The sequence below is a fragment of the Pristiophorus japonicus genome, chromosome 16 (assembly GCF_044704955.1).
Source record: "Pristiophorus japonicus isolate sPriJap1 chromosome 16, sPriJap1.hap1, whole genome shotgun sequence".
In the NCBI taxonomy this organism is placed as follows: domain Eukaryota; kingdom Metazoa; phylum Chordata; class Chondrichthyes; family Pristiophoridae; genus Pristiophorus; species Pristiophorus japonicus.
The window spans coordinates 121,127,877-121,154,449 of NC_091992.1; the positions used below are offsets into that span (position 1 = coordinate 121,127,877).

General features: G+C 44.9%; 1 protein-coding gene across 1 annotated transcript in view; it reads left to right on the forward strand.

The window, feature by feature from the left end:
- The first annotated feature begins 8,371 nt into the window (after positions 1-8,371).
- Positions 8,372-26,573, forward strand: part of cyth1b (cytohesin 1b) — a 270,470-nt gene continuing 252,268 nt past the window's right edge. Inside the window, exon 1 of the mRNA XM_070857776.1 lies at positions 8,372-8,478. Within this exon, the coding sequence (XP_070713877.1) occupies positions 8,457-8,478 (22 nt within the window). The 5' untranslated portion in view covers positions 8,372-8,456. The remainder of the gene's footprint in view (positions 8,479-26,573) is intronic.

Below are 26,573 nucleotides of genomic sequence, written 5' to 3' on the forward strand. Positions count from 1 at the left end.
GACACTAAGTTGGGTGGCAGTGTGAGCTTCGAGGAGGATGCAGAGTGACTTGGTTAGGTGAGTGGGCAAATGCATGGCAGATGAAGGATAATGTGGATAAATGTGAGGTTATCCAGTTTGGTGGTAAAAACAGAGAGACAGACTATTATCTGAATGGTGACAGATTAGGAAAAGGGGAGGTGCAACGAGACCTGGGTATCATGGTACATCAGTCATTGAAGGTTGGCATGCAGATACAGCAGGCGGTTAAGAAAGCAAATGCATGTTGGCCTTCATAGCGAGGGGATTTGAGTACATGGGCAGGGAGGTGTTGCTACAGTTGAACAGGGCCTTGGTGAGGCCACACCTGGAGTATTGTGTGCAGTTTTGGTCTCCTAACTTGAGGAAGGACGTTCTTGCTATTGAGGGAGTGCAGCGAAGGTTCATCAGACTGATTCTTGGGATGGCGGGACTGACATATCAACAAAGACTGGATCAACTGGGTTAGTATTCACTGGAGTTCAGACGAATGAGAGGGGATCTGATAGAAACGTTTAAAATTCTGATGGTTTTGGACAGGTTAGATGCAGGAAGAATGTTCCCAATGTTGGGGAAGTCCAGAACCAGGGGTCACAGCCTAAGGATAAGAGGTAAGCCATTTCGGACAGAGATGAAGAGAAACTTCTTCACCCAGAGAGTGGTGAACCTGTGGAATTCTCTACCACAGAAAGTTGTTGAGGCCAATTCACTAAATATATTCAAGAAGGAGTTCGATGTAGTCCTTACTACTAGGGGGATCAAGAGGTATGGCGAGAAAGCAGGCATGGTGTACTAAATTTGCATGTTCAGCCATGAACTCATTGAATGGCCTACTCCTGCACCTATTTTCTATGTTTCTAGAGGCCCAGGAGCACAAGTCTCCGTGGATCCCGAGGCAGAAGGTAAGCTCATGGATTGTTTTTGCAGTTCAGAGGTATCCGACCACACATGCAGCCCCAATGAATTATTTCTGATACTACTATATCGGAAGATGTGGCAGCCAATATGCACGCGGTAAGCTATCAGAAATAGCATCAGAGGTGTCAGACTAGTTAGTTTTTTGTTCCTTGTGCTGGTTGCTGGGGAAATGTTGGCCGGTGAACTCCTTGCTCTTTGAACAGTGCCATGGGATCTTGGGTCCACCTGAACAGGCATGTGGAGGCCTCAGTTTAACAACCCATCTAAAAGTCAAGATTTCCAACAATGCAGCATTGCCTCAGCACTGCAATGTACTTCAGCCTGGAGTTTGTACTCGAGTCCTCGATTGAAGCTTGAACCCACAAGGGACTGATTTTGGTAAGAATGCTACCACTAAACCAAGAAGGCAGGAATAGTGGTACAGGTAATGCATGTTGTGATAACTTAACATCTGGTGCTCGAGGGGAGGGGAGAGGGCTTTAAGCCAAAATGCTATGGTGGGCATCTGAGAAGTGAACCAGTATGGAAAGGATTCTGGCAAGTTCCCACTGCTTCTCGATTGGCCGCTGCCAACTAATTATAAATCTGATGCACTTGCAATAAAAGTTGTAGATGGAATACATAGATGCAATTGAACGTAGGGGATACACTCATTTTGATCATGTTTGCCTTGTCTGTGTAAATAAAGGGGACCCAAAAGTGATGGCTGTCAGAGCTGGGGGAAGGGGGTGGTTTGGGTGTGGCAAGATTCATCTGAAGTTTCATCAACGAACTGGGGGCAGTAAAACCCCCAAGTACTTCATTTCCCAGCTAGTCATTTACAGGTGAAGTCACCATGCACTCTGGGAAAACAGCGAAGGGGAGAAATACAGATTTCCCGAGTTAATGCAATATCTTGAAAGAGGTCAACATTGGTCTATTAGAACAATGGGGATGGTGGCATGCAATTCCGATTAGTGCAAGCTATGTTAATGTGAGTAGTTGCACATCATGATAAAAAGCTATATTATAAGGTTATTATAATCTCAACCCTGGATTCAACAACAACTTCCATTAATGCAGCGCCTTTAACTTTTTACTGGAGCATTATCAAACAAAATTTGACGCGAGCCACATAAGGAGATATTAGACGGATAGAGAGAGAGGTTTTAAGGAGCTTCGAGGCAGAGATTTAGGAAGGAATTTCCAGAGCTTTGGGGCCTTGGCAGTTGCAGGCACGGCTGTCAATGGTGGAATGATTAAAATCAGGGATGCGCAAGAGGCCGGAATTGGAGGAGCGCAGAGATCTCGGATAGTTGTAGGGCTGGAGGAGGTTACAGAGATAGGGAGGGATGAGGCCATGGAGGCATTTTAAAATTGAGCTGCTGCCAGACCGGGAGCCAATGTAGGCTAGCGAGCACAAGTCTGATGGGTGAGCGGGACTTGTTGCGAGTTAGGACAGGGGCAGCAGAGTTTTGGATGAGTTCCATTTTATGGAGGGTGGATATTCATTTGAACTGTAATATCTATACAATAACAAACTTCAGAACTGTTAGCTCAGTTATTAGATCCGAGCTTCGAACTCTTCATTCTTCAATTACAAATGAGAGAATTAATTCTGTCTATGATTATACTTGATTGCAAAGACAAATTTCTCAAGATCCTTTGTGGTATACCAACATTTTGCATGCATTAGCTTTGAGCAGTCAAATATTTTATGGCGTACATGCACACCTGCTGTGGTTAAAACTGCAACAACAAAAAATCTGAATTTGCATACACAGTTGAAATATAAAATGAGCTGTTCAAAGATCTTTTTGAGTAGAATTTGTGTAGCACCTGCAGATTTAAATAATCCATTAGTGTTTTGTACTATTGAACTGTCGATAGCAAATTACTTCCAAGATGCATGGGAACTTTGGTTAAACTTCAAGCAAGAGAACAGGAACCTCCGAGTTTTAGAATTTTTTTTGTTGGAATTCGTGGCAGTTCCACTGCTTCACCTTGTTGATTTCCCCAAAGTCCTTTTTCCCCCAAAGTGTAAGCTGTGGTTCAATCTCGCCTCTGAGTTAGAAGGTTGTGGATTCAAGTCCCTCTCCAGGGACTTGAGCACACAAATCTAGGCTGACACTCCAGTGCAGTGCTGAGGGAGGGCTGCACTGTCGGAGATGTCGTCTTTTGGATGAGACGTTAAATCAAAGTCTGCTATCTCAAGTGGACTATTTCAAAGAAGAGCAGGGGAGTTATCCCTGGTGTCCTAGCCAATATTTATCTCTCAATCTACATAACAAAAACAGATTATCTGGTCATTATCACATTGCTGTTTGTGGGAGCTTGCTGTGTGCAGATTGCACATTACAATAGTGACTACACTCCAAAAGTACTTCATTGGCTGTAAAGCACTTTGAGATGTCTGGTAGTCATGAAAGGCACTATATAAATCCAAGTCTGTCTTTTTTTCTTTATCTTATGAGGAAATGGAATAGTTTTCATCAGACCCTCTTGGTGGCACCCCCTGCATTAGTTCATTTCGGACACATGGCAGAATTTTCTGATGTTTAATGCATGACTTTCTGGAGGTCTTCAGGCAGGCAAGGGTGTGAAGTTGGGAGGAGATCTGTCATGTTGGATCCCTGCCCACTTTTTTAGCATGCCTAGATTTCCAGTGTCACCATCAGCAGATATGGAGGCAGATGGTCCTTCTTTTGTGCAATTTGTGATACACAGCAGGCGGGCGGGACGGAAGAACACAAGAAATAGGAGCAGGAGTTGGCCATTTGGCCCCTCGAGCCTGTTCCACCATTTAATAAGATCATGGCTGATCTGATCTTGGGCTCAGCTCCACTTCCCTGCCCGCTCCATACAATCCTTCACTCCATTATCATTCAAACATCTATCTCCGCCTTAAATATATTCAATGACCCAGCTTCCACAACTCTCTGGGGCAGAGAATTTCACACATTTACAACCCTCTGAGAGAAGAAATTCCTCCTCATCTCAGTTCTCAATGGGCGACCCCTTATTAAACCAGTTCAAGAGATTTTGGTGAAAGAGTTCACATGCTACTTTTAAGGGAAATAGTGACCGAGAATGTCAGGATCTAGTTTGCTAACCGAAAATGTGGGTATAACATGATGAGATGGATGAGAAGTAGTTGATGTCCTTATGAAGCTATGACTGACTCCTGATCTCCAAACCTCGCCCCATCTTTGACTTCCTCTAATACCTCTTGCAAGCGTTTCAACGCTTCCTCTTTGTAAGGGGTGAAAGTGTGCAGATTTGGGAGTCCGCCACCTGTGGCCCATTTCATTCGGATGTTCTGAGCTGTCTTATCCCTTTTTTAAAAAAAAAATTACCTCCAGTTGGCATGAGATGCAGTAAAACCCAGATGTTAGCATGTAGACCATAATAGGGAGTGATAACTGGTATGAACCAACTGATCAATTGCATACCAAGTAAAGTTTTCAGTGAGGTGAAAAACGGTAATGATATAAGTGAAGAAATGCTTGCAATGTTGAGGGTATAAGAACATAAGAAATAGTATGAAGGGCCTTATAGAAACATAGAAAATAGGTGCAGGAGTAGGCCATTCAGCCCCTTGAGCCTGCACCACCATTCAATATGATCATGGTTGATCATGCAACTTCAGTTATCTCTTGGGCATTGATCGTGAACTATGGAAGTATTTCAACACCTTGAGGGGTGGATAAGTTGAATGCATTCTTGGAAGGTTATTATTGTCTGCACTTAGCAAATTGGTCCGGTTGCAAAAATTCTTGCAGTACTTCGGACTTGATTGTCCTAATTTGATTTTGAAACTGAATCCCAAGAAGTCGAGATAATCGCACCACGTTTGTTTTTAATTGGGAATTGGGATTGAAATTATTTTGAGGCTTGCATGAAAGATGGATTAATGGATTTTATCTGATCTAGTTGCTTGGCATTCCTGGAAACACTGTTAAAACTGAGTGCACATTGTAGAAAGAAGCTTTTAAGATAGCACAGTAGAGCACCATATTGCATTGATGGAGGTGTTGAGTCACAATCATGCAGTATTTGAAGGCTGATCATCTCATTCCTCAGGAAAGGGAAAATCCAAATGAATATCCCTCACCTTCAGTGTGTATCTTTGATTTGACTTGGATGTCCCTGAGCAAAAATTTCCCACGAAGATTCAGGAGTCATGGGAGAGAGAAGTAGTGTCAAACTTGAGGGAGGGAATTTGACCAACATGCCGTAGAACTTTGGATTAAGCTGGATGCAGGAGATGTTTTTGAATGGTGGGCTTGTTACATCGGTTACATGAAAATGTTGCTCTCCAATGGTGGTGATTGTGGGGCATATGCTGTAAGCTTTTGAGAACAGTGGTGTGTTCTCAACATGTTTTGCTTGCTTATGATCTGATTTAAGCTGTATTATAATAGTACATTTTTCTATAAGTGTATATCTGGAATATATATTAAAGTTGTATCAAACAATGGAAATAAAATTCTATTGGAGTGCTTAGACATGCTTATTTTATGGTTCTACAGTCATAAATCTGCAACTGGTATGCTGTAATATTACAGTAATAGCACTTAAAAGCAGTTAGATTAACCTTTTTAAAGTAAAGATGGTTTATTACCCTGATATGTGCAGCATTGTATTATGTTTTGTTGCCTGCACAATACAAGACATCAACAATACAGCACTTCCTTATGAGAGATGTGAACTACCTTGAAAATCAATGTAAGCCAGAGAAACTTCAATTATCATCTTGCTTCAGTTCAAAACCAATAATGTCTGGCAATGATTTGTTTCATCGGCCGTAAGAGCATGTCATTACTAATAATATAAGACATGAATATTTTATAAGTTGCTTGGAGAAAGGGAAGTGGCTCACAACTGCAGCAAGAGTCCAATGTTTAGAATTGGACATTTGTGAATATACAAGGTACCAATTGTATTTATGTTCCATTGTCAAGACTTCTGCCCTGCCATATAAATGTTTCCCTAATCATATACCATATTGTGAATGACTCCATTAATGACCTTTTAAAATGTTAATTGTGATTCACCATTCTTCATCCACTTTTTTTTACTATACTTTAGATAACATACTATTCATATTTGTTACATTTTCAACTTTACTCTAATGTGTTAGTTAAAGGTTTACAATTGATACATGGTATTTTATTTTATTTCCCTATTTTCCCTCCAGAAGCATCCATATGGCACTTGCAGATATGTGTGGGACAAACTGGGAACTTGACATATAGGGAAGCATAAGTCTGAACAAGTCCGATGCTCTGCTTATTATTTCCCCCTCTTCCCGCCCACCCCCAACTGAAGGATGGGTCGGTGACAACTTCAGTCTTCTGCTAGTACTATGCCAAGAGTCATGTGATGTGGATTGATTTGCCCTCTGATTTTGTTTCACCTGCTCTTCTCCCCCAACCATATGCAAAGTTTGGTGTCTTTCTCCAATGTTCTTGCAGAGATCGGGGACTTGCCACTTGGAGAATTTTGAACAAAATATCCTGTGTCCTATCATAGCACAGCATGGTGTCATACTATCAGACTGTCCACAGATATAACATGTCTAAGTGGATTTTCAAATATAGCACTCAGTAATCAATAGAAAACATTAGAGCAGAAAATGCATAAATCAATGACAGTCCTTCACTAATAATCGAACATACGACAGTAAATAGAGTCACTGCTATGTTCATTAACTTTTTATTAACTGTTCGTTTCCATTTGATTCTGGTCGATAACATTTGTTCGCAGAGGTATTTAACTTTCATTAGGACTTTGTTCCATCGAATCTTTGATATGGTTCTGAGAAATATTGTTCTCCCTGTTTATTGCCAAACCAATTTTGACTGGTGCAGTTTTCTCACTGCAAGGCATGGAGGTGTGGTATTGTGCATTCATATAATGATAGTGGAAGTGTTATGTTGGGACTTTGAACTTTATAGTTTTAATGGAGGATTTTCACGACTGTTGGGAATATCAACCATGTGCATTTGATGTTGACGTTGTTTGGGCCCGCTGTCCCTGCTCATGGACAAAACTCAGCTTGGACTGCTGGGGCTCCTCTTCCACCCCCTCACAAATTCCACTCTCGTGTTCCGCCTGTTGCTGTGGTAAAAGGTTGAACACCACTGCAGACTGTGGGTAGGAATTCGCATGGGATCAGAAATTCTGGCTCAAAGCGTGCAGCCAGGATCTGTTTAATTGAGAAGTGATGGAGTGCAGTCACAGGAGGTAGGAGCTCCCGAACGGCACTGAGGAGAGGGGAGATGCTGGGAGCAGCAGGGCGGGGAACGGGTGGAAAGGGAAGAGGGGGCCAGTGTTCGCTTGGAGGAGTTCTAGTGAAGCGCTGTGTTAGTGGGGGACTGGGTGCAACGCTGGCTTTTGTACCTCCCGAGATCTGAATTCAAATCGGCCCAGATTGGGCTTACCTTGCTTCTTCCCCCTCGCCCCTGCTGCTCTGGGGTTATCCCCGCCGTAAGAGACTGAACGCTGCTGTGCACTGGGAATTCTTGAGATCAGCAATTCTCACCAAAGTCTGCCGACTGCAGTGGTCCCAGTTGAAACATTTTGAGCAACTTGAAGCCAGTTTCTTGTGGGCATGGGTTTGCAGCACAAATCTGCCCCCAATGACATTGGCATGGAAAATAGAAATAATTGTCGCATGGGTGCAACAGAAGTGGCTTTTCTGCAGTTTGAGGCGAGGGCATGTTGCTGGGGACCAGAGTACAGGAAATCCCTGGAGGTGAAATGGTAGCGCACCACCCAATTCTGCTGTCACCCCCTTTTTAAAAAAAAAAAGTTGTGCTCTGCTGAACAAGTTGAACAGTTCAGCACTAAGTTGACTTTAAAGAAATCTGCAAGTTGCTGATCCTTATTTTGACCGTCAGCAGTACAGCAACGCAAAGCAAAATACTGCGGATGCTGGAAATCTGACCTCTCTCTCCACAGATGCTGCCCAACCTGCTGAATATTCCCAGCAACAGCAGTACAGGTAGTTGTACAAGCAGCTTGGGGCCAGCAAACCCGCCCTCTAGTGGGAATAGTGATTTAAAAAAAAAAATTACATAGTGCAATTTTGCAATTGAGGTAAAAATGCATGTGTTGTATAAATGCAGAATATTCTGGGACAACTTGCAGAATGCAAGCACAGCAGAGTTTGCAATAGAGGTCGGGGGAAAAAATCCCACGTTTTTGGGGATCAGATTTTATGCAGATTGTGGCAAATTCGTCTGATTTGAATGTGTCGGTGAGGGGGATGTGTATTATTGGCAGCAGGGACAGTGCACACACTAAGCAGGGGGGCGCGACCTTGGGCCAGCCTGCAGCAGCATTTAACACTCGGATCAGCTGCTGGCCAGCTGCCAGGTCACGTGTCCCGCCGGCCCTGGCCCCTCCCCTCACTCCCTGACGTCAGGGCTGGCGCGCTGGAGCCCGAGAGCCGAGACCCGGAGCGCGAGGGAGCCCCAGTCAGCTGGTGCCCACCGAGCGGTGCAGCGGGAGCAGGAGCCGGACAACTCTCGACCATGGAGGAGGAAGACAGCTACGGTCAGTGCAGCAATCCGTGCGGGTGGTGTGTGTGTGTGTGGGGTGGTGCACAGATGAGCAAGGGTTGCACACTGCAAACTGTATGCACCTTTCTCTCTCCCCCGCCCCCCTCCTTCCCCTTGCTTCTTGCTCAGCGGGGCGGGGAAGCCCCCCTCTCCGGCGCTGCAACAATGTTTCACTGGTGTTGCTTTTAACCCCCGCTCTCTGTTGCCTGAGACTGAAAGGGGAAATCCCGTCCCGCTCCCTCATCCTGGGAGCCGCAGTGTCCAGCTTCCATCCCACGCTGCCTCTAACCACGCTTCACTGGACACAAATGCTCCCTTTAAATTCGCACGTGACAGTCAGTGGGCGAGACTTTGAAAACTTGTCTCCCTCTCTTTTTTTTTAAATTAGTACTTTTTCTTTTTGCAGCTGGCCCCGGCCATACCCCCTGCTGTGTAAACCGTTGCCTGTCACGAAGTTTGCTGCTTCAGGAGAGGAATCCAGAATTGTAAATTTTTTCCCCCTCCGGTGTCTAATTTTTCGTAGTAAAGCGCCACCGCACAATCTGTGCAATTCAGTGACAGTGGGACGTGGGTTGGGTGGAAACTTTTGTTTTCTCTCAAGTGGTATCGAATGACTGTTGGCAGAGTGTGCTGCGAGGCTGACAATGATCTCCAGTGACATCTAAGCATGAGCGTCAACTTCGAGTGATTATACAATCATAATCCCAAGGTTATGTTCAAGGGGCATGTCACGCACTCCTGTCTACTAATAATTTGAATTAACATTTTGCACAAAAAAACCTGAATTGTCCAATAATTTGAACTAAGGAATGTAAATGATGCAACAATGTGTAAATTTAGTGCTAAAATTCTGAAGCATCAGGTAATTTTAAGAGTATATTGTGCATAATGTTCCATTCCATTTGGTTTATATTTTTTTTCAGGTTGAGCATGTTTTTACCATATGTTTTGGTGCATTTTGCAACTAAAATCATGTTTTGCAGCCTCGTTTATTTCCCCTTTGGGTTATGTTTTATTACTATACTGGAACTGTGTTTTTCACATTTCCAATCTTCTGTTGCTCAGTTTTGTTGAGGTGCTGAGAAGTGGGGAACTAAGTCTTGTCCCGGTTCAGTGCATCGTTTAGTGGCGAGAAGAGAATGTGAGATGGATGGCCTTATTGTTCACCATGTGTTAACAGGATTTTCAGCATCCTGCACATAATCTGCGTCATGACTGCCACACACTTGAGGGGTCAAGGTGACGTCAGTTGAGTGGTTCATGAAAGTAAAAAAGATGTTGCTTTGAGATTGACCTTCTTGGTGATGCCTTCCATAGCAAATGAGACAGTTAGTGTTCATTGTACACTCATTGTACACGGGTGAACCTAATGTACCAGAAGACTACTGAGATCTATGGGATCATACCCAAGTGAAAGCACATTCAGGAAAGAAAATTGGAGGGGGATATCTTCCAAAAGCTTCCCAGCCCTGCCAACACCCTTTATGGTTCTCCTGTTTTGCTGTGGGGGTTGCTTCATAAAGCAGGAAGAAGAACAAGATCCATTTTGTAAGAGTATCCGCTTGCAGGAAGAATTTTGTTGGTGTTGCAATAATTCAGTTTATTCATTAAATAGGCAGTCCCTTGAATCGAGGATGACTTGCTTCCACGCCAAAAAGTTCACGGGTGTTTCAATGAAGGACCTAATGTTCCAGGTCCCGAACTAAATCTTGAAGGGTGGAAGATGCCTGGGCGTGGATTTTTTTAACGTGTGGTGGCCATTGCACACCAGCCACCACACGGGCTTGACAGCTAGGTCTTGATCTAGTGGCAAGGGTTATCCAAGACGACTGGAGACCAGCTCTGCTGCACGGACCTAGTGCGCGCACACATCGCAGTGTGGGCTGGACTGTACTGCCCCTGGGCCTTCGGCTCTTCTGGGCCCCGAACTCACGCCTCTCCTTGGCCCCAATCACGTCCCTCTACCATCTCTCGCCGCTCCTTCGCCCCAACCTCGCCGCTCCTGCAGTACCTGCCCATGTGCCAATCAGCGACCTGGATTATTGTTCAGGGAGCTGACAAGTCCTCAACACTTTTTAAAATCTTGTGTGATAATCAGAGCAGTTCCTGTTTGACTAACCTGTAAATACATATTGTAAAATTATCCTTTTTTAGCAGTTTGCATAACTCATTTATTAATTATGTGCGTCATGCTTGTATTTTGCAAGCAAAGGAAAAGTGCTCCTCAATTTTTGGTGAAACTTCACTTTGCCATTCTGGATCTTGGGTCACCTGGTACATAAGGGGGCAGTTTCTGTGGGTCTGCTCCTGGGCCTGCCCAAATCCACCACTCATGGGTCCATGATTCATAGAATACGCGGGGAAGGTTGTTCTGCCTGCATATCTCCCCCGCGGCCTTGTGGATGCCTTGGTGGCCTTGGAGAAGGATCACATGTCCACCAGTAGCTTGAGGCCTTCTGCGATCGGTGGGCACTGCAGGACATTAACTGTATCATTGATGAGGAAACATGATTACGATTTGCATCTATTTTATTTTGCACATTTCTTGGTTTGATTGGGACGTCTGTAGTAGTGTATTAGTGATGCCCTCCTCTAGAGGGAGGCACTTGTAGTGCTGTCTTTGTCATGGTGGCACTGGACACCCAGTGTCACCCTATTGTTTCTCATCAAAACAGTTCTAGCGTAATGGCTTTTCAGTGGAATGTATTGGTAGCCCATAGCAAACTGAATACATATTTAGTCTCTGAATTGTGAATTGATTGGAACTTGTATGTTTGGTTGTGGAGTTGAGTTGTAAATGGCAAAACCTTGGAATTCAGTTTTGGTTTATACACAAGTCCTGTTTAATTTGGAACTGATGGATGAAATGCACTTTGCCAGACTTGATGGGCCTCGGAGACAAAAGTGTGGAGGTTAAATGTTTCATAAGGACATCGTTCAACAAGCCCATCCTTTTTCCATTGATTTGCAAGCCCATCTATAGGACGCAGTGAAAAAATATTAAGGGTCGGATGGCAGACTGAAAAGAAGTTTAATTGAGTCCCTTGGCAGCAATTTGCCCAGGAACCCTTATTGGCATTGTAAAAAGGAATGTGTAATACTTCAAGAAAAGAGTATAGTTATTGTGCCTGTATTTACTGAAAGGGTAGTTAACAAAATAGAATTTTTAAACATTTGTTTCCCGATTTGTTTTATATTTTCATTTGATATAGAAGGGTGTATGTAATTAAAGGGAGTGTGCACTGAATTACCATAATGCTAATTGTCACAATCATATCTATTTACTTGGTATCAGGCACCTTAGTCGTTGTGTTTTGCATTTTTAAAGCAGTTGCTAGAAGTAGCCTAATAATAGATACTTTGTGTAAAACTGCTTCTGTGACCATGACGTTCCTGTCATGGGTCATTTATGAATGGGGGGTTCAGTCCAAAGCCTGTTCACGGTGACGGTATAGTGAAACACCTCAGCACATTATGATAGTTCTATGCAAATAGTTCTGCTATAGGCTGCCTCTAACTCTTAGTTTTAAAACATAAAGTGATGAAGAAGAATGAGACTCTGACGCACAATTTACTGACTGTCCAACAGAATATTAATGTCCTTTAATCTTACCATGTTGCAAAGGATTGATTGTATATCAGCACCAGTGGCTAATGCAAACCCACCACAATTATCTGCTGTCAGTAATACATCACAGTGAGAATAGTATCGCGTGTCATGGTTTAATTTTTAAACGTATAGGAAAATTTGCGAAAAGAATCTATGTTCCTGTAAGCTTAAATAAATCATCTTGTACTGGTGACCAATTTTTAAGCCTGAGTGTGGGCCTTCACGTTTCCAATCTTTTCTTCTCTGCTACAGCTTGCTTACAGTCCCGCTGCTGTGTAGGGACTATCTGAATAAATAGAGTTTGGAAAGTAAATAAAGTGGTGAATTTCTTCAGTTCCACAGAAAGGAGAGGATTCCTGGATGAATGGCATCACCTGTGTAAGGCTAGAGGGCATGGCTTTTTTTCTTTCCAGGATGAGACGTTAAATCAAGGCTCCGTCTGCTCTCTCAGATGGGTGTAAAAGACTCCACGAGGAAGACCAGGGGAATGCTCCCCAATGTCCTGGCCAATATTTATCCCACAATCAACATTACTAAGTAAACAGTTTATCTGGTTGTTGTTCGTGGGAGCTTATTGTGCGCAAATTGGCTGCCGCGATTCCTTCACTACAACAGTGACTATACTTCAAAAAATATTTAATTGGCTGGAAAGCACTTTGGGACATCCTGAAGTCGTGAAAAGCACAACATAAATGCAAGTCTTCTTTTATTAAAGGCTGTGCAACAAGTTAATATGGGTTCTGACTAGGTTCCAGATGAAATTAACTCCAGGACTTTTGTTTTTGTGCTTTTGTGTGTGCATGTGTTTTTGTGCTTTTGTGTGTGCATGTGATCTTGTGCAAGTATTACTACATTCCTGGAGACCCCTTATTTTAATTTTCAAAAGACTGTGAGCTACCCAATGGGAACTAGTTCTATAATTGCAGAAAATGTGTCTTTATTAGTATACTAACCCATTAACTCGGGACCCCCGGGATCTCTTAATGGCCCCCTTGAGGTTTAGTGACCTCAGTTTGAAAAGCTGTGCTCTACATTATAAATAATTTAATGTAACAGAATAACTTGAAAGGAACTATGAAAACAATGTTTCCAGCGCATTCACCGCACACTTGGAAACTGGAATGATGAACTGGTTGCGATCAACACTGAATGGCATGTTGTTTTGCTGCAAAGCAAGTTGAGAGGAGGTTGGGTTGAAAGATCCTGATACAGACAAGATGCAACTATACCTGCATGCAATAACCTGCACCGTGGAAGGTTTCCCAGAGTTATCATATCTAATGATCAGATAACGCAAATCGTAATCATTGTGATATTTTTCCCTTACTATCCAAGAGAGGATTAAAGCTCCTTTTACATTTGCAGTATGGAACTCTTTACTCTTGCACATGTAATGAGATGAGAACTATTGTCATTTATATTTTGTTCATACCAGTGAAGCACAATTGCAGAAACATGGATCAGTAAGTTTGTCGTACATTATTAGCTGCTAAGTAAAGTGAACATTATCCTGGTAGAATAATGGTGGAAATATCTTGTGATCTGGCCTAATTGCATTTTAGATGTGGTCCGTGAGTTTTGTTGCTGTAGGTATTGTGAAGTGTTTATAAACTCGCAAGTACATGGTGTTCTTTAAATGTTATCTACAACATGCACAGTGGAATGAAGTGGTTTATTTGCAATCTAATGGTTTTGAGAAAGTTTTAACTGTCGTCGTCTTAGGTGGTCTCTCGTATCGAGGATGACTTGCTTCCACCAAAAAGGGATGAGTTCAAATGTGTTTCAATTAAGGACATAGAAACATAGAAAACATGTGCAGGAGTAGGCCATTCAGCCCTTCGAGCCTGCACCGCCATTCAATAAGATCATGGCTGATCATTCCTTCAGTACCCCTTTCCTGCTTTCTCTCCATACCCCTTGATTCCCTTAACTGTAAGAGCCATATCTAACTCCCTGTTGAATATATCCAATGAACTGGCATCAACAACTCTCTGCGGCAGGGAATTCCACAGGTTTAACAACTCGCTGAGTGAAGAAGTTTCTCCTCATCTCAGTCCTAAATGGCCTGCCCCTTATCCTAAGACTATGTCCCCTGATATTCCAGGTCCCGAACTGCATATTGAAGGGTGGAAGATGCCTGTGTGTGGATTTTTTTTTAACGTGGCGGCCGTTGCACACCAGCCACCACATGGGCTTGACAGAGCTAGGTCTTGATCCAGTGGCAAGGATTAACCAAGACGACTGGAGACCAGCTCTGCTGCACGGACCGAGTGCGCACGCATATTGCAGTGTGGGCTGGTATATCAGAGTTGGATGGGATATTCCAGGTTTGGGTAGAGGACTACCAGCTTTGGATAGGATATACCAGTGTTCGATGGAGGGGAAACGGGGTTGGATAGGATATACAGGTTGAACCTCCCTTATCTGGGACCTGGCTTGTGCTGAATAAAGGATTTTGCTAGATGAGGGGAGGTCAGCGGCTGGGGGCGGGTGGGGGAAGGCGGCCTGAAGTCGGGGAGGGGAGGCGGGAGGAGGTCGGTGCCCTGGGCGAGCCCTGAGTGTCAGCGGGCCGAGTGTCAGTGGACCCCCAGCGGGTCGCGTGTTGGTGCGGCCCCAAAGTCGGGGTGGAGGTCAGCCACGTTCTGCGCATGTGCCCCCGGCCGCCAGAATCATGCCAGATGAGGGGTGGTGCCGGATAAGGGAGTCCCGGATAAGGGCGATCCAACCTGTACCATGATTAAGTGAAGGTGTAGCAGGTTTGAATGGAGTATAAAAGTTTTGGGTAGAGGGGTAGCAGTTTTGGATGGGATATACTAGAGTTGTGTCAAGGGGTAGCAGGGTGGAATAAGATGTACAATATTTGGGTGGTGAGGTAACATGGTTGGATGGGATTAACCAGGGGTAGATGTTGTCATCTAAGTGTTGGATGGGATATACTGAGGTTGGGGGAACGATAGCGGGCTTGGGTGGTGGGGCAGCAGGGATGGACCTGATAAAGCAGGGTCGGGTGAAGGTTTGGACGTGATATATAGCAGGATATGATGGAAGGGTAGCAGTGTTGGATGGGATATACCAGTGCAGGGTGGAGGTATAGCCGGGTTGGATGGGATATATCATGATTGTTTAGAATAAATGAAGATCATACCAAAGAAAATCATTATAAAATGTTTTCTGTTTGTAAAATGTGTTTATATTTTGCCCAAGTTAATTTGGGTTTACAAGTATTGGTTTGCTGGTGTGAATCTGATGAACGTGTCAATTTCACTACAGTTTTCGTACTTTCAGGAAGGATGAGGAAAGTGTGGTTTTTTAAAAAAAGATAAGAGTTCAATGCGTTTAAATGGAAAAAGGTATGTGCGAGTTGCAAATGCTTTCAATTCTGCTATTGGTAAAATGACAACCAACATTTTACAAAAAAAAAGTCAGTGCTATGAATCATTCCATTATCATAAGAGAACAATGATTCCAGAGTGTTTTTATGAATGGTGTTGAATACACTGTGATGTGAGTTGCTGTCTGCTTGTGAGCGGATGGTGCTGCTGCCAGTCATTGAGATTTTCAGGTTTGGTTGCAGTGATGATTGTCCTGCTGGCTGTGCGTGATCATAGTGTCTGTCTGTGGGCAGTTTAATGCTGAGCATGATGAAGGAAATCTTTACTACTGGAACAAGACTTGGATGGGATATACTAGAGTTGTGTCAAGGGGTAGCAGGGTGGAATAGGATATACAATTTTTGGGTGGTGGGATTAACCAGTGGTAGATGTTGGCCTATAAGTGTTGGATGGGGTATACTGGGGCTGTGGGAACAATAGGAGGTTTGGGAGGTGGGGCAGCAGATTAATCCTTGCTACTGGACCAAGACCTAGCTCTGTCAAGCCCGTGTGGTGGCTGGTATGCAACGGTCACCACACTTTTTAAAAAAAATCCAAGCACAGGATCTTCCACCCTTCAAGATTTAGTTTGGACCTGGAATTATAGGTTCATCATTGAAACACCTGTGAACTATTTGACCTGGAAGCAAGTCATCCTCTATTCGAGGGACTGTCTATGATGATGACGAGGGAAATTTTGCCTCTTATTGTGTGTGTGTCTTTTTACAACATGGATGCACTGTGTAGTTTGACAAACCTCTATTTTAAAACAAATATTTTTACATAAAGTTCAATATTTACTACTGCTTGAAACAATGCATTCTTTTAAGGTTTGCTTTTGGGCACTTTTTTTTTGTTGGATGAAGTATTTCAGTAGTTTTGGGGTAATTTGAACCTAACTCAGTGGGCAGGAAACCCACGGGATTGGGTGGAAAGCAGGTATTATACTCTATTGACTTCAATTTGGTGGGAGTGGAGGGGCAGGTGTAAAACTAGCATTGTACCCAAATCTGTCAGTTTCCCAACAGACGACTGAGGTTAAAATTGCCCCCAGTCTGTTTTCTTGCTTCCATCTGGAAATACATGAGGTGGTGGCTTTTAACAGTTATAGGGCTAGATTTTACACTTTTGTGCTTATTGCCCAAAGATAGGCGTTATTTTCGGCGTGGGCAGTAAAAATGGGTTTTCAGATCACCGGCTTCTCGCCCATTCTCAAAGCACCTAATCTCCATTTTTGAAATTGGGCGTTACCGCGAGCAATATGAAATGGACGGTAGTGTTAAATCTCTGACCTTCTGTCGTAAAGTGTCGCTGCCCTTAGCAACAGCATGCCAATGCTCGATTCCCGCGATTCAGGAGGTCAAGGGTCATCATGACATGCGCAGAAGAGGAGACGGGGAGAAAGAGAGAGAGAGAGAGAGAGAGCCAAGAGCAACGGAAGGTGTGTGTGGCTGTGGTGTGTGCGAGTTTGGCTGTTGTGGGAGGCACGAGGGAGATTCACAGCAGCAAAAAGCCGACTAAACACCAAGAACAAAGTTGGCACCGAGTTTTTGTCCAACAAATAATATATAACATGGAAGGGATAGAGGGGGCCCTGGAGCTGATAGCCAGGAACAATGGTGGCAGAGGGCTCCCAGTGGTCCCAGAGCATGGCGCCGTACCCCATTGCCAACCACGAGAGCCAGGAGCAACATTTTGCTTCTGGCTCAGAGCACGTTCCCACCTCGAGACCATTCTCTCCCATATCCGTCCAAGTAGCAGTTCAGCCGTCATTCCCGCCCCCCCCCCCCCCCCCCCCCCCAATGAAGCATTGCCTGAGGAGCTTCTCGGCCAATTGCGCACAATAAGCTCCCACGGCTTGGAGTTAGGAGGGGAAGGGTAGAGGTGGGGAGGAGAAAGTGGGGTGGGGGGGGGGGGGGGTTGGTTTTTACACACATACTGATGATTTCAGACAACTGGTTTAAATATTTTTTATTTCACACAATCTTGTTGCGCATTGGCTCAGATAACTGCACTGTTACACGCTGGTGATTCCTTAACATCAAAGGGTATAATTACACTTAACTTCAATCAACTTAAACTTTAACTGTCACCAAGATGATGCCCACCATTGATGTATGACCTGCACACCCAGCAATGTGTCAGCCTTGTAAATAACACCAACATTCTTTCAGGCAAAGCGCTCATTGATGAGCTCCTGATGTAAGGCTCTTGCAGCTATCATGCCACTACGGGCCCTTTCATGTGGGCTACATGGGGGGGGCGGGGGCATGGCTTTAGCGTCAGCCTGATTGTGTGGGCTGATGTCGGCGTCTGCCTCCTCATCTTCCTCTTCCTCTCTGGTGAGGTGGACTGTCAGACTCATCAGGCAATTCTTGTCCCCTCCTGATAGCCAAGTTGTGCAGCATGGAGCACACCACCACGAATTGAGCTACCTGCTCAGGATGGTATTGGAGCTCGCCTCCTGAGTGGTCCAGGCATCTAAAGCGCTGCTTAAGCACGCCAATGGTTTTCTCAATGATATTGCGAGTGGCTCTGTGGCTCTCGTATCGCCTCTTGGCTTCGGTGTGGGGGTCATCAGCCAAGTGGTGAGGCCATATTCTTTGTCACCAAGCATCCAGCATTGACCTTGTGGTTTCACCAAGCATCCAGCATTGACCTTGTGGTTGATAAACAAGTCAGACACAGTGACCTCACGAAGGATGTGAGCATCATGGATGCTGCCCGGAAATTTATCATTCACTGCCATTATAATTTGCTGGTGGTCGACAATGAGTTGGACATTCAGGGAGTGGAATCCCTTGCGGTTCCTGAAAACCTCTGCGTTCTGAAAAGTTGCCAGCATTGCAATGTGCATACAATCTATTGCTCCCTGCACCTTGGGGAAGTTTGCAATTCTGGAAAATCCTCGAGCCCGCTCAGTCTGTGCCTCCCTGGTCATAGGGAAGCTGATCAAGTCCCTCCTGCATGCGTACAAGGCTTCAGTGACCTGTCTAATGCAGCAATGTGTGGCATGCTGAGACAGACCGCAAATGTCGCCAGCTGTGGCCTGAAAAGAACTAGATGTGTAGAACGACAGTGCTGCGGTGACTTTGACCTCAACGGACAGTGCAGTACTGATGGTACTGGAAGGCTGCAGATCTCCCCTTATGAGCTGGCATACCTCAGTGATAACCTCTTTGTGGAAGCGCAGTCTCCGAAGGCAGGTGGTGTTGGGCAAGTCGAGATAAGACTGCTTCTCCCTGTACTTGCGGGGGGTGTAACGTCTGGTCCCCCTCATCAGTCTGGCATGTCTGACATTGGGCACACAATGCTGTGGAGCGTACCTTCGGCTATCTCAAGTCTGCAGCATGTAATTGGTCATCAGAAGAGGGTGAGAAAGGAAAGGCAAAAGCGCTCTCTTTTCCACTGATTGGTCACAAAGAATGAATGTTCCGACGAAGGCACCTATTCAATTCCAATCGGTCACAGCATGGTCCAGATGTTTGTACGGATGTTCACCTCAACTCCAACGATCTCCAGAGTACATCCGAACTCCCCCGAGGTTGAAGCACAGCAGCCTTTTAAAGGATGCGACATGTGATGTAGAACATGGTGTCATAACGCTGTGATTAGTTCCGGTTAGTTCCACTTTTTCTGGGTGTTTTATTGGGTGAGCAATATGTGTGCAAGGTGGTGAAAGTGACACTGGGCATTCTCATGGCCGCTAGTTTTGGCAAATGTGATCTTTACGACAAAAAGTGGGCGGGCGGTATTATTGAATCTTGGCGTTAATTCTGTGCAGAAAATAACGCTGGGTGATATTGGTGTTGATTTCGCTCATTGTGATGATTCAGCCCCCAAAAAGTGGGCGGGCGGTATTTTTTCCCTGCGTTACGCACATGAGGAAAGTAACGTTCAGCGATAAGTTTCCGAAAAATGCCCGTCAGTTTCCATTTTGTGGCTAAGTCGTCGATATATGGGCGTTATATGTCATTTCAGCGGTAAAATGGACGTTAAGTGAGCGTTAAGCATGCAAAAAACGAGGAAACTCTAGCCCATAGTTATAAATTGTGAAGCTAATCCTGAATAACTGTTCATTTCAAACATTACCAAATTTAACATTAAAATATTTGCAGTTCAGATAAGTATCTTGTTAACAGACTATCAGAGAAGTGCTGCTTTAACATCCTGGAAATTTTTGCATATCATCGTTACTGCCTTCAGGGTCAGTACATTTAGTAGAGTTCAGGTTAAGTTGTGTGTGGATCACCAAAGGACTGGATTAGATGGCCTGATTGTCTTTTTTCTTCTCCCAGAGTTTCTTCGTACAAAAGTATAATGTAGATAATTAGAGCCCAAGTTTCGGGCCGCGCCTAAAACGGCGCCGCCCGGACCTGGACGTCCGTTCTTTGTGCCAGAAAGTGCACCTAAAAAAAAAAACTTACCTATTCTCCGGCTCCCTGCAGGTTCTCTGGAGTTGGGCGCGGCGCAGCACGAGCTGTAGGGGGCAGAGCCAGGTCCCTGCGCTGAAAATAGTGCCGGGACCTCTGCATATGCGCGCTACAGTGGGCGCACATGTGCAGTAGCTCCGGGTGCCCAAAACTGTGGGAGGGGCCCGAAGCACGCAGCCCCTAGCCCTGGCCGAATGGCCTCACTGGGGATGTGTGGATAAGGCTCCTCCCACCCAACCGGACCCCCGCTCTCCCCGCCCCCCCCCCCCCCCCCGAGACGAGACGCCACCTACCTGTAAATCCAACCCGAGGTCTTGGGCCCGGCTGTTCAGCCTCCTTCTCTCCCTTCCCCCCCCTCCCCTCTCCTTCCCTCCCTCACTCCTTCCCTCCTCACTCCTTCCCTCCCACCCTCCCTCCTCTCTCCTTCCCTCCCACCCTCCCTCCTCTCTCCTTCCCTCCCACCCTCCCTCCTCTCTCCTTCCCTCCCACCCTCCCTCCTCTCTCCTTCCCTCCCACCCTCCCTCCTCTCTCCTTCCCTCCCACCCTCCCTCCTCTCTCCTTCCCTCCCACCCTCCCTCCTCTCTCCTTCCCTCCCTCCCTCCCTCCCTCCCTCCCTCCCTCCTCTCTCCTTCCCTCCCTCCCTCCTCTCTCCTTCCGTCCTTCCCTCTCTCCCTCCCTCCATCTTTCCTTCCCTCCCTCCCGACATCCTCTCTCCTTCCTTCCCTTCCTCCCTCCCGACATCCTTTTTCCTTCCCTTCCTTCCTCCCTCCCTCCCTCCCTACATCCTCTCTCCTTCCCTCCCTCCCTCCCTACATCCTCTCTCCTTCCCTTCCCTTCCCCCCTCCCTCCCTCCCTCCCTCCCTACCTACATCCTCTCTTTTCCCCCCCCCCTCGCTGTCAGAAACACAGACACTGACAGACAGTGTGAGACACACACACACACACACACACACACACACACACACACACACACACACACACAGATAGAGACACACTGGGGGGGTGGCCGTCCCAGCACGTTGTTGGAGGACTCCCGGTGCTGCACTCGGTAAATAGAAAATATTTTGTTTTATTGATTTTTAATTTTTTAAAATATTTTATTAATTTTTTTTGATTGATTTATTGATGTATTTATCATTTATTATTGATGGCTCTTTATTTGTAAAACTGAAGTGTTTACTGTTTGTAAACTTCCCTTTAAACCGCCCCCCCTATTCCCTACGCCTAATTTGTAACCTACGCCTGATTTTCTTCAGTGTAGACAAGGTTTTTTCGAACATACAAAAATCTTCACTTACTCCATTCTAAGTTAGTTTGGAGTAAGTTTTCACTGCCTAAACTTTGAAAACAGGCGTAAGTGGCCGGACACGCCCCCTTTTGGAAAAAAAAATTCTGTTCCAAAGTGAAACTGTTCGAACTGACTCGAACTGGAACAAACTAAATGCCGAGAATTCAAATTTCTAAGATACTCCATTCTAAACCAGTTGCTCCAAAAAAACAGGAGCAACTCGGGCCGAAACTTGGCCCCTTAATTCTAGCATTAAATTTATTGTATGATTTTAAAATGCTACATTTCTCACTGACCATGTAATATCAGATAACTTTATTAATAAATTGTTTTGCACTGTAGATTTTCTTTTTAGAAACATAGAAAATAGGTGCAGGAGCAGGCCATTCAGCCCTTCTAGCCTGCACCGCCATTCAATGAGTTCATGGCTGAACATGAAACTTCAGTACCCCCTTCCTGCTTTCTCGCCATACCCCTTGATCCCCCGAGTAGTAAGGACTTCATCTAACTCCCTTTTGAATATATTTAGTGAATTGGCCTCAACTACTTTCTGTGGTAGAGAATTCCACAGGTTCACCACTCTCTGGGTGAAGAAGTATCTCCTCATCTCGGTCCTAAATGGCTTACCCCTTATCCTTCGACTGTGACCCCTGGTTCTGGACTTCCCCAACATTGGGAACATTCTTCCTGCATCTAACCTGTCTAAACCCGTCAGAATTTTAAACGTTTCTATGAGGTCCCCTCTCATTCTTCTGAACTCCAGTGAATACAAGCCCAGTTGATCCAGTCTTTCTTGATAGGTCAGTCCCACCATCCCGGGAATCAGTCTGGTGAATCTTCGCTGCACTCCCTCAATAGCAAGAATGTCCTTCCTCAAGTTAGGAGACCAAAACTGTACACAATACTCCAGGTGTGGCCTCACCAAGGCCCTGTACAACTGTAGCAACACCTCCCTGCCCCTGTACTCAAATCCCCTCGCGATGAAGGCCAACATGCCATTTGCTTTCTTAACCACCTGCTGTACCTGCATGCCAACCTTCAATGACTGATGTACCATGACACCCAGGTCTTGTTGCACCTCCCCTTTTCCTAATCTGTCACCATTCAGATAATAGGGTGTGTCTCTGTTTTTACCACCAAAGTGGATAACCTCACATTTATCCACATTATACTTCATCTGCCATTCATTTGCCCACTCACCTAACCTATCCAAGTAACTCTGCAGCCTCATGGCATCCTCCTCGCAACTCACTGCCACCCAACTTAGTGTCATCCGCAAATTTGGAGATACTACATTTAATCCCCTCGCAAGTTATGTTTTCCCCCCCTCTCACTTTTATGTCCTGCGCTATTAATCAAATGAGAACATATTTCTTGGCCTCTTCGAAGACCAGCCCATAACTAGTCAGCATGGTGTGTACAAGAAGGATTCGATACCAGCTTTCCCTTCCACTCTTTATTACCCAGTTGAGATGTGTGTGCAAGTACCAATATTAGCTGACAATAAAGAATGGAGGGGAATAATAATGCCAAGAAGATAGGTTGGATGTATGTTGATCACCCTTTTACTTCAAGTATAAAGTTGCAATAAGCTCGGAATGCATTTTGCAAGATAACTTTGGCAGTCGTATCCATTGTTTGCATGGGGACAAGGCCATTTCATATCATAGATTTCCAAAGATTGATTGATATTCTCCTGAAAAGCTTGAAAAATGCTGATAAAACATAAATTAGCAAAGTTTTGGGACTTGGGGCAGATTGCTGAAGGACCATGTTGGGCTTTGCCTTCTATTGCCAATCCATCCTACATTACCAAACTGTCTCTCAATAATGCTTCGTCATGAATGTCTTGTGACTGATCTACAGCTAATTCATACTACACTACTGTAATTCCACTAACTGCAGCAAGGAATGCTGCTGGACTGGTATAAATTAATACATCACAAGTAAAAATGAAATACTCATGTTCTCATGCTTGACAAATCTTCTGGAATTTTTTGAGGATGTTTCCAGTAGAGTGGATAAGGGAGAACCAGTTGATGTGGTATATTTGGACTTTCAGAAGGCGTTCGACAAGGTCCCACACAAGAGATTGATGTGCAAAGTTAGAGCACATGGGATTGGGGGTAGTGTACTGACATGGATTGAGAACTGGTTGTCAGACAGGAAGCAAAGAGTAGGAGTAAATGGGGACTTTTCAGAATGGCAGGCAGTGACTAGTGGGGTACCGCAAGGTTCTGTGCTGGGGCCCCAGCTGTTTACACTGTACATTAATGATTTAGATGAGGGGATTAAATGTAGTATCTCCAAATTTGCGGATGACACTAAGTTGGGTGGCAGTGTGAGCTGCGAGGAGGATGCTGTGAGGCTGCAGAGCGACTTGGATAGGTTAGGTGAGTGGGCAAATGCATGGAAGATGAAGTATAATGTGGATAAATGTGAGGTTATCCACTTTGGTGGTAAAAACAGAGAGACAGACTATTATCTGAATGGTGACAGATTAGGAAAAGGGGAGGTGCAAAGAGACCTGGGTGTCATGGTACATCAGTCATTGAAGGTTGGCATGCAGGTGCAGCAGGCGGTTAAGAAAGCAAATGGCATGTTGGCCTTCATAGCAAGGGGATTTGAGTACAGGGGCAGGGAGGTGTTGCTACAGTTGTACAGGGCATTGGTGAGGCCACACCTGGAGTATTGTGTACAGTTTTGGTCTCCTAACCTGAGGAAGGACATTCTTGCTATTGAGGGAGTGCAGCGAAGGTTCACCAGACTGATTCCCGGGATGACGGGACTGACCTATCAAGAAAGACTGGATCAACTGGGCTTGTATTCACTGGAGTTCAGAAGAATGAGAGGGGACCTCATAGAAACATATAAAATTCTGACGGGGTTAGACAGGTTAGATGCAGGAAGAATGTTCCCAATGTTGGGGAAGTCCAGAACCAGGGGTCACAGTCTAAGGATAAGGGGTAAGCCATTTAGGACCGAGATGCGGAGGAACTTCTTCACCCAGAGAGTGGTGAACCTGTGGAATTCTCTACCACAGAAAGTTGTTGAGGCCAATTCACTAAATATATTCAAAAAGGAGTTAGATGAGGTCCTTACTGCTAGGGGGATCAAGGGGTATGGCGAGAAAGCAGGAATGGGGTACTGAAGTTGAATGTTCAGCCATGAACTCATTGAATGGCGGTGCAGGCTAGAAGGGCCGAATGGCCTACTCCTGCACCTATTTTCTATGTTTCTATGTTTCTATGTTTCTTATCGGCATGACTTCCGGATGAGAGTATATTTCAGAACCGGTTGCTGGATAGTAGATTTCAGACATTCTTATTGTAGGCCTGTTGCATGTTGGCCGTGTGTCTTGGCTACAGTGCATTCACTTCCTTTTTAAAATATGCAGTTTCTTAATGGAAATAATTTTATTCCCTATCTGCTTCTGATACAAAGGGATCTGATGTGCAGTGGTAGTATTAAGTGTACTCCATTACTGTCACCATTCTCAGTATAGTAGTGGTGTGGTACAATCTTATTTTAAGCAATTGCCTTGTATATGAACTTCATTTTGCTCATACTAAAATAAGACTTCTAATGAGTGTGGAGATATAAAGAAAAGCTTAACTCAATAGTTGAGCTCTACAAGAAAGAACATCACCTGTCAAATCTGGTCAGGATTGGATATTGTCACGACCGATAGCTGACGATATACAGCCACTTCTGATCTGCTTTGATGATGTCCCACATAACTAACCTTAGAAACTGACTTCCTGTGCTCAAATTGTAAATCAAAAAACCACGATGTTGGCTTCATTGTTGGCCTGTTGTGTCATGAGGAATACAGACCAGGAATGGTAGATTCAATCTTTGCTATGTGCCGATCTGGTCGATTCTTGGGATGGCAATGGAGTGCTGCAATTGTCTTAAGTGTGACCCGGCTTATCAAGGAGGCGAGGGGAAGAGAATGGGGGTGAAGAAAGACACTGAGCAAGTTTTGCCATTCCAGATTGCTCTATCCAGTCATTCCGAGCTGGCAATGTACACGTGTGAATGTGGAGGCAGGAGAGGATGAGGCTCAGCTGTGATGCCCTCGTTGAATAATCCGGTGCTTGCTGTTCAGGCTCGTGCATGAAGAATAACGTGGGTGAAGGAAGACGGGTATGCTCTCTGGAAATGGCACCTTCAGGACAGAAGGAAAGACAAGGTGAGAAAATTGGATGACAACAAAACAACTGCAGCAGAGAGAGGGTTTATCTATTGTCCAAAATGAAAACAGATTTTTGCACTTTCACCTGAAGACTTAAATGTTTGAGGTGTTTGAACTAATATGCAAATTTCAGGGGTTCGCCTGTTAACGAAAACTCCATGTAGTTAGTACAGCAAATATTGTGACTAATCTCTAAGGGCTAGAAATTTGGCAGGTTAAGAACATAAGAACATAAGAACATAAGAATTCGGAACAGGAGTAGGCCATCTAGCCCCTCGAGCCTGCTTCGCCATTCAACAAGATCTGGCTGTGGGCTCGTCTACATTACCCGCCCGCTCCCCATAACCCTTAATTCCCTTATTGGTTAAAAATCTATCTATCTGTGATTTGAATACATTCAATGAGCTACCCTCAACTGCTTCCTTGGGCAGAAAATTCCACAGATTCACAACCCTCTGGGAGAAGAAATTCCTTCTCAACTCGGTTTTAAATTGGCACCCCCGTATTTTGAGGCTGTGCCCCTTAGTTCTAGTCTCCCCGACCAGTGGAAACAACCTTTCTGCCTCTATCTTGTCTATCCCTTTCATTATTTTAAATGTTTCTATAAGATCACCTCTCATCCTTCTGAACTCCAACGAGTAAAGACCCAGTCTACTCAATCTATCATCATAAGGTAACCCCCTCATCTCTGGAATCAGCCTCGTGAATCGTCTCTGTACCCCCTCCAAAGCTAGTATATCCTTCCTTAAGTAAGGTAACCAAAACTGCACGCAGTACTCCAGGTGCGGCCTCACCAATACACTGTCCAGTTGAAGCAGGACCTCCCTGCTTTTGTACTCCATCCCCCTCGCAATGAAGGCCAACATTCCATTTGCCTTCCTGATTACCTGCTGCACCTGCAAACTAACTTTTTGGATTCCGTAGTGTAGTGGTTATCACGTTCGCCTCACGCGAAAAGTCCCCGGTTCGAAACCGGGCGGAAACATTATTCCAAAAAGAGTTTCATGCACAAGGACACCCAGGTCCCTCTGCACCGCAGCAGGTTGTAATTTCTCCCCATTCAAATAATATTCCCTTTTACTGTTTTTTTTTCCCCAAGGTGGATGACCTCACATTTTCCGAGATTGTATTCCATCTGCCAAACCTTAGCCCATTCGCTTAACCTATCTAAATCTCTTTGCAGCCTCTCT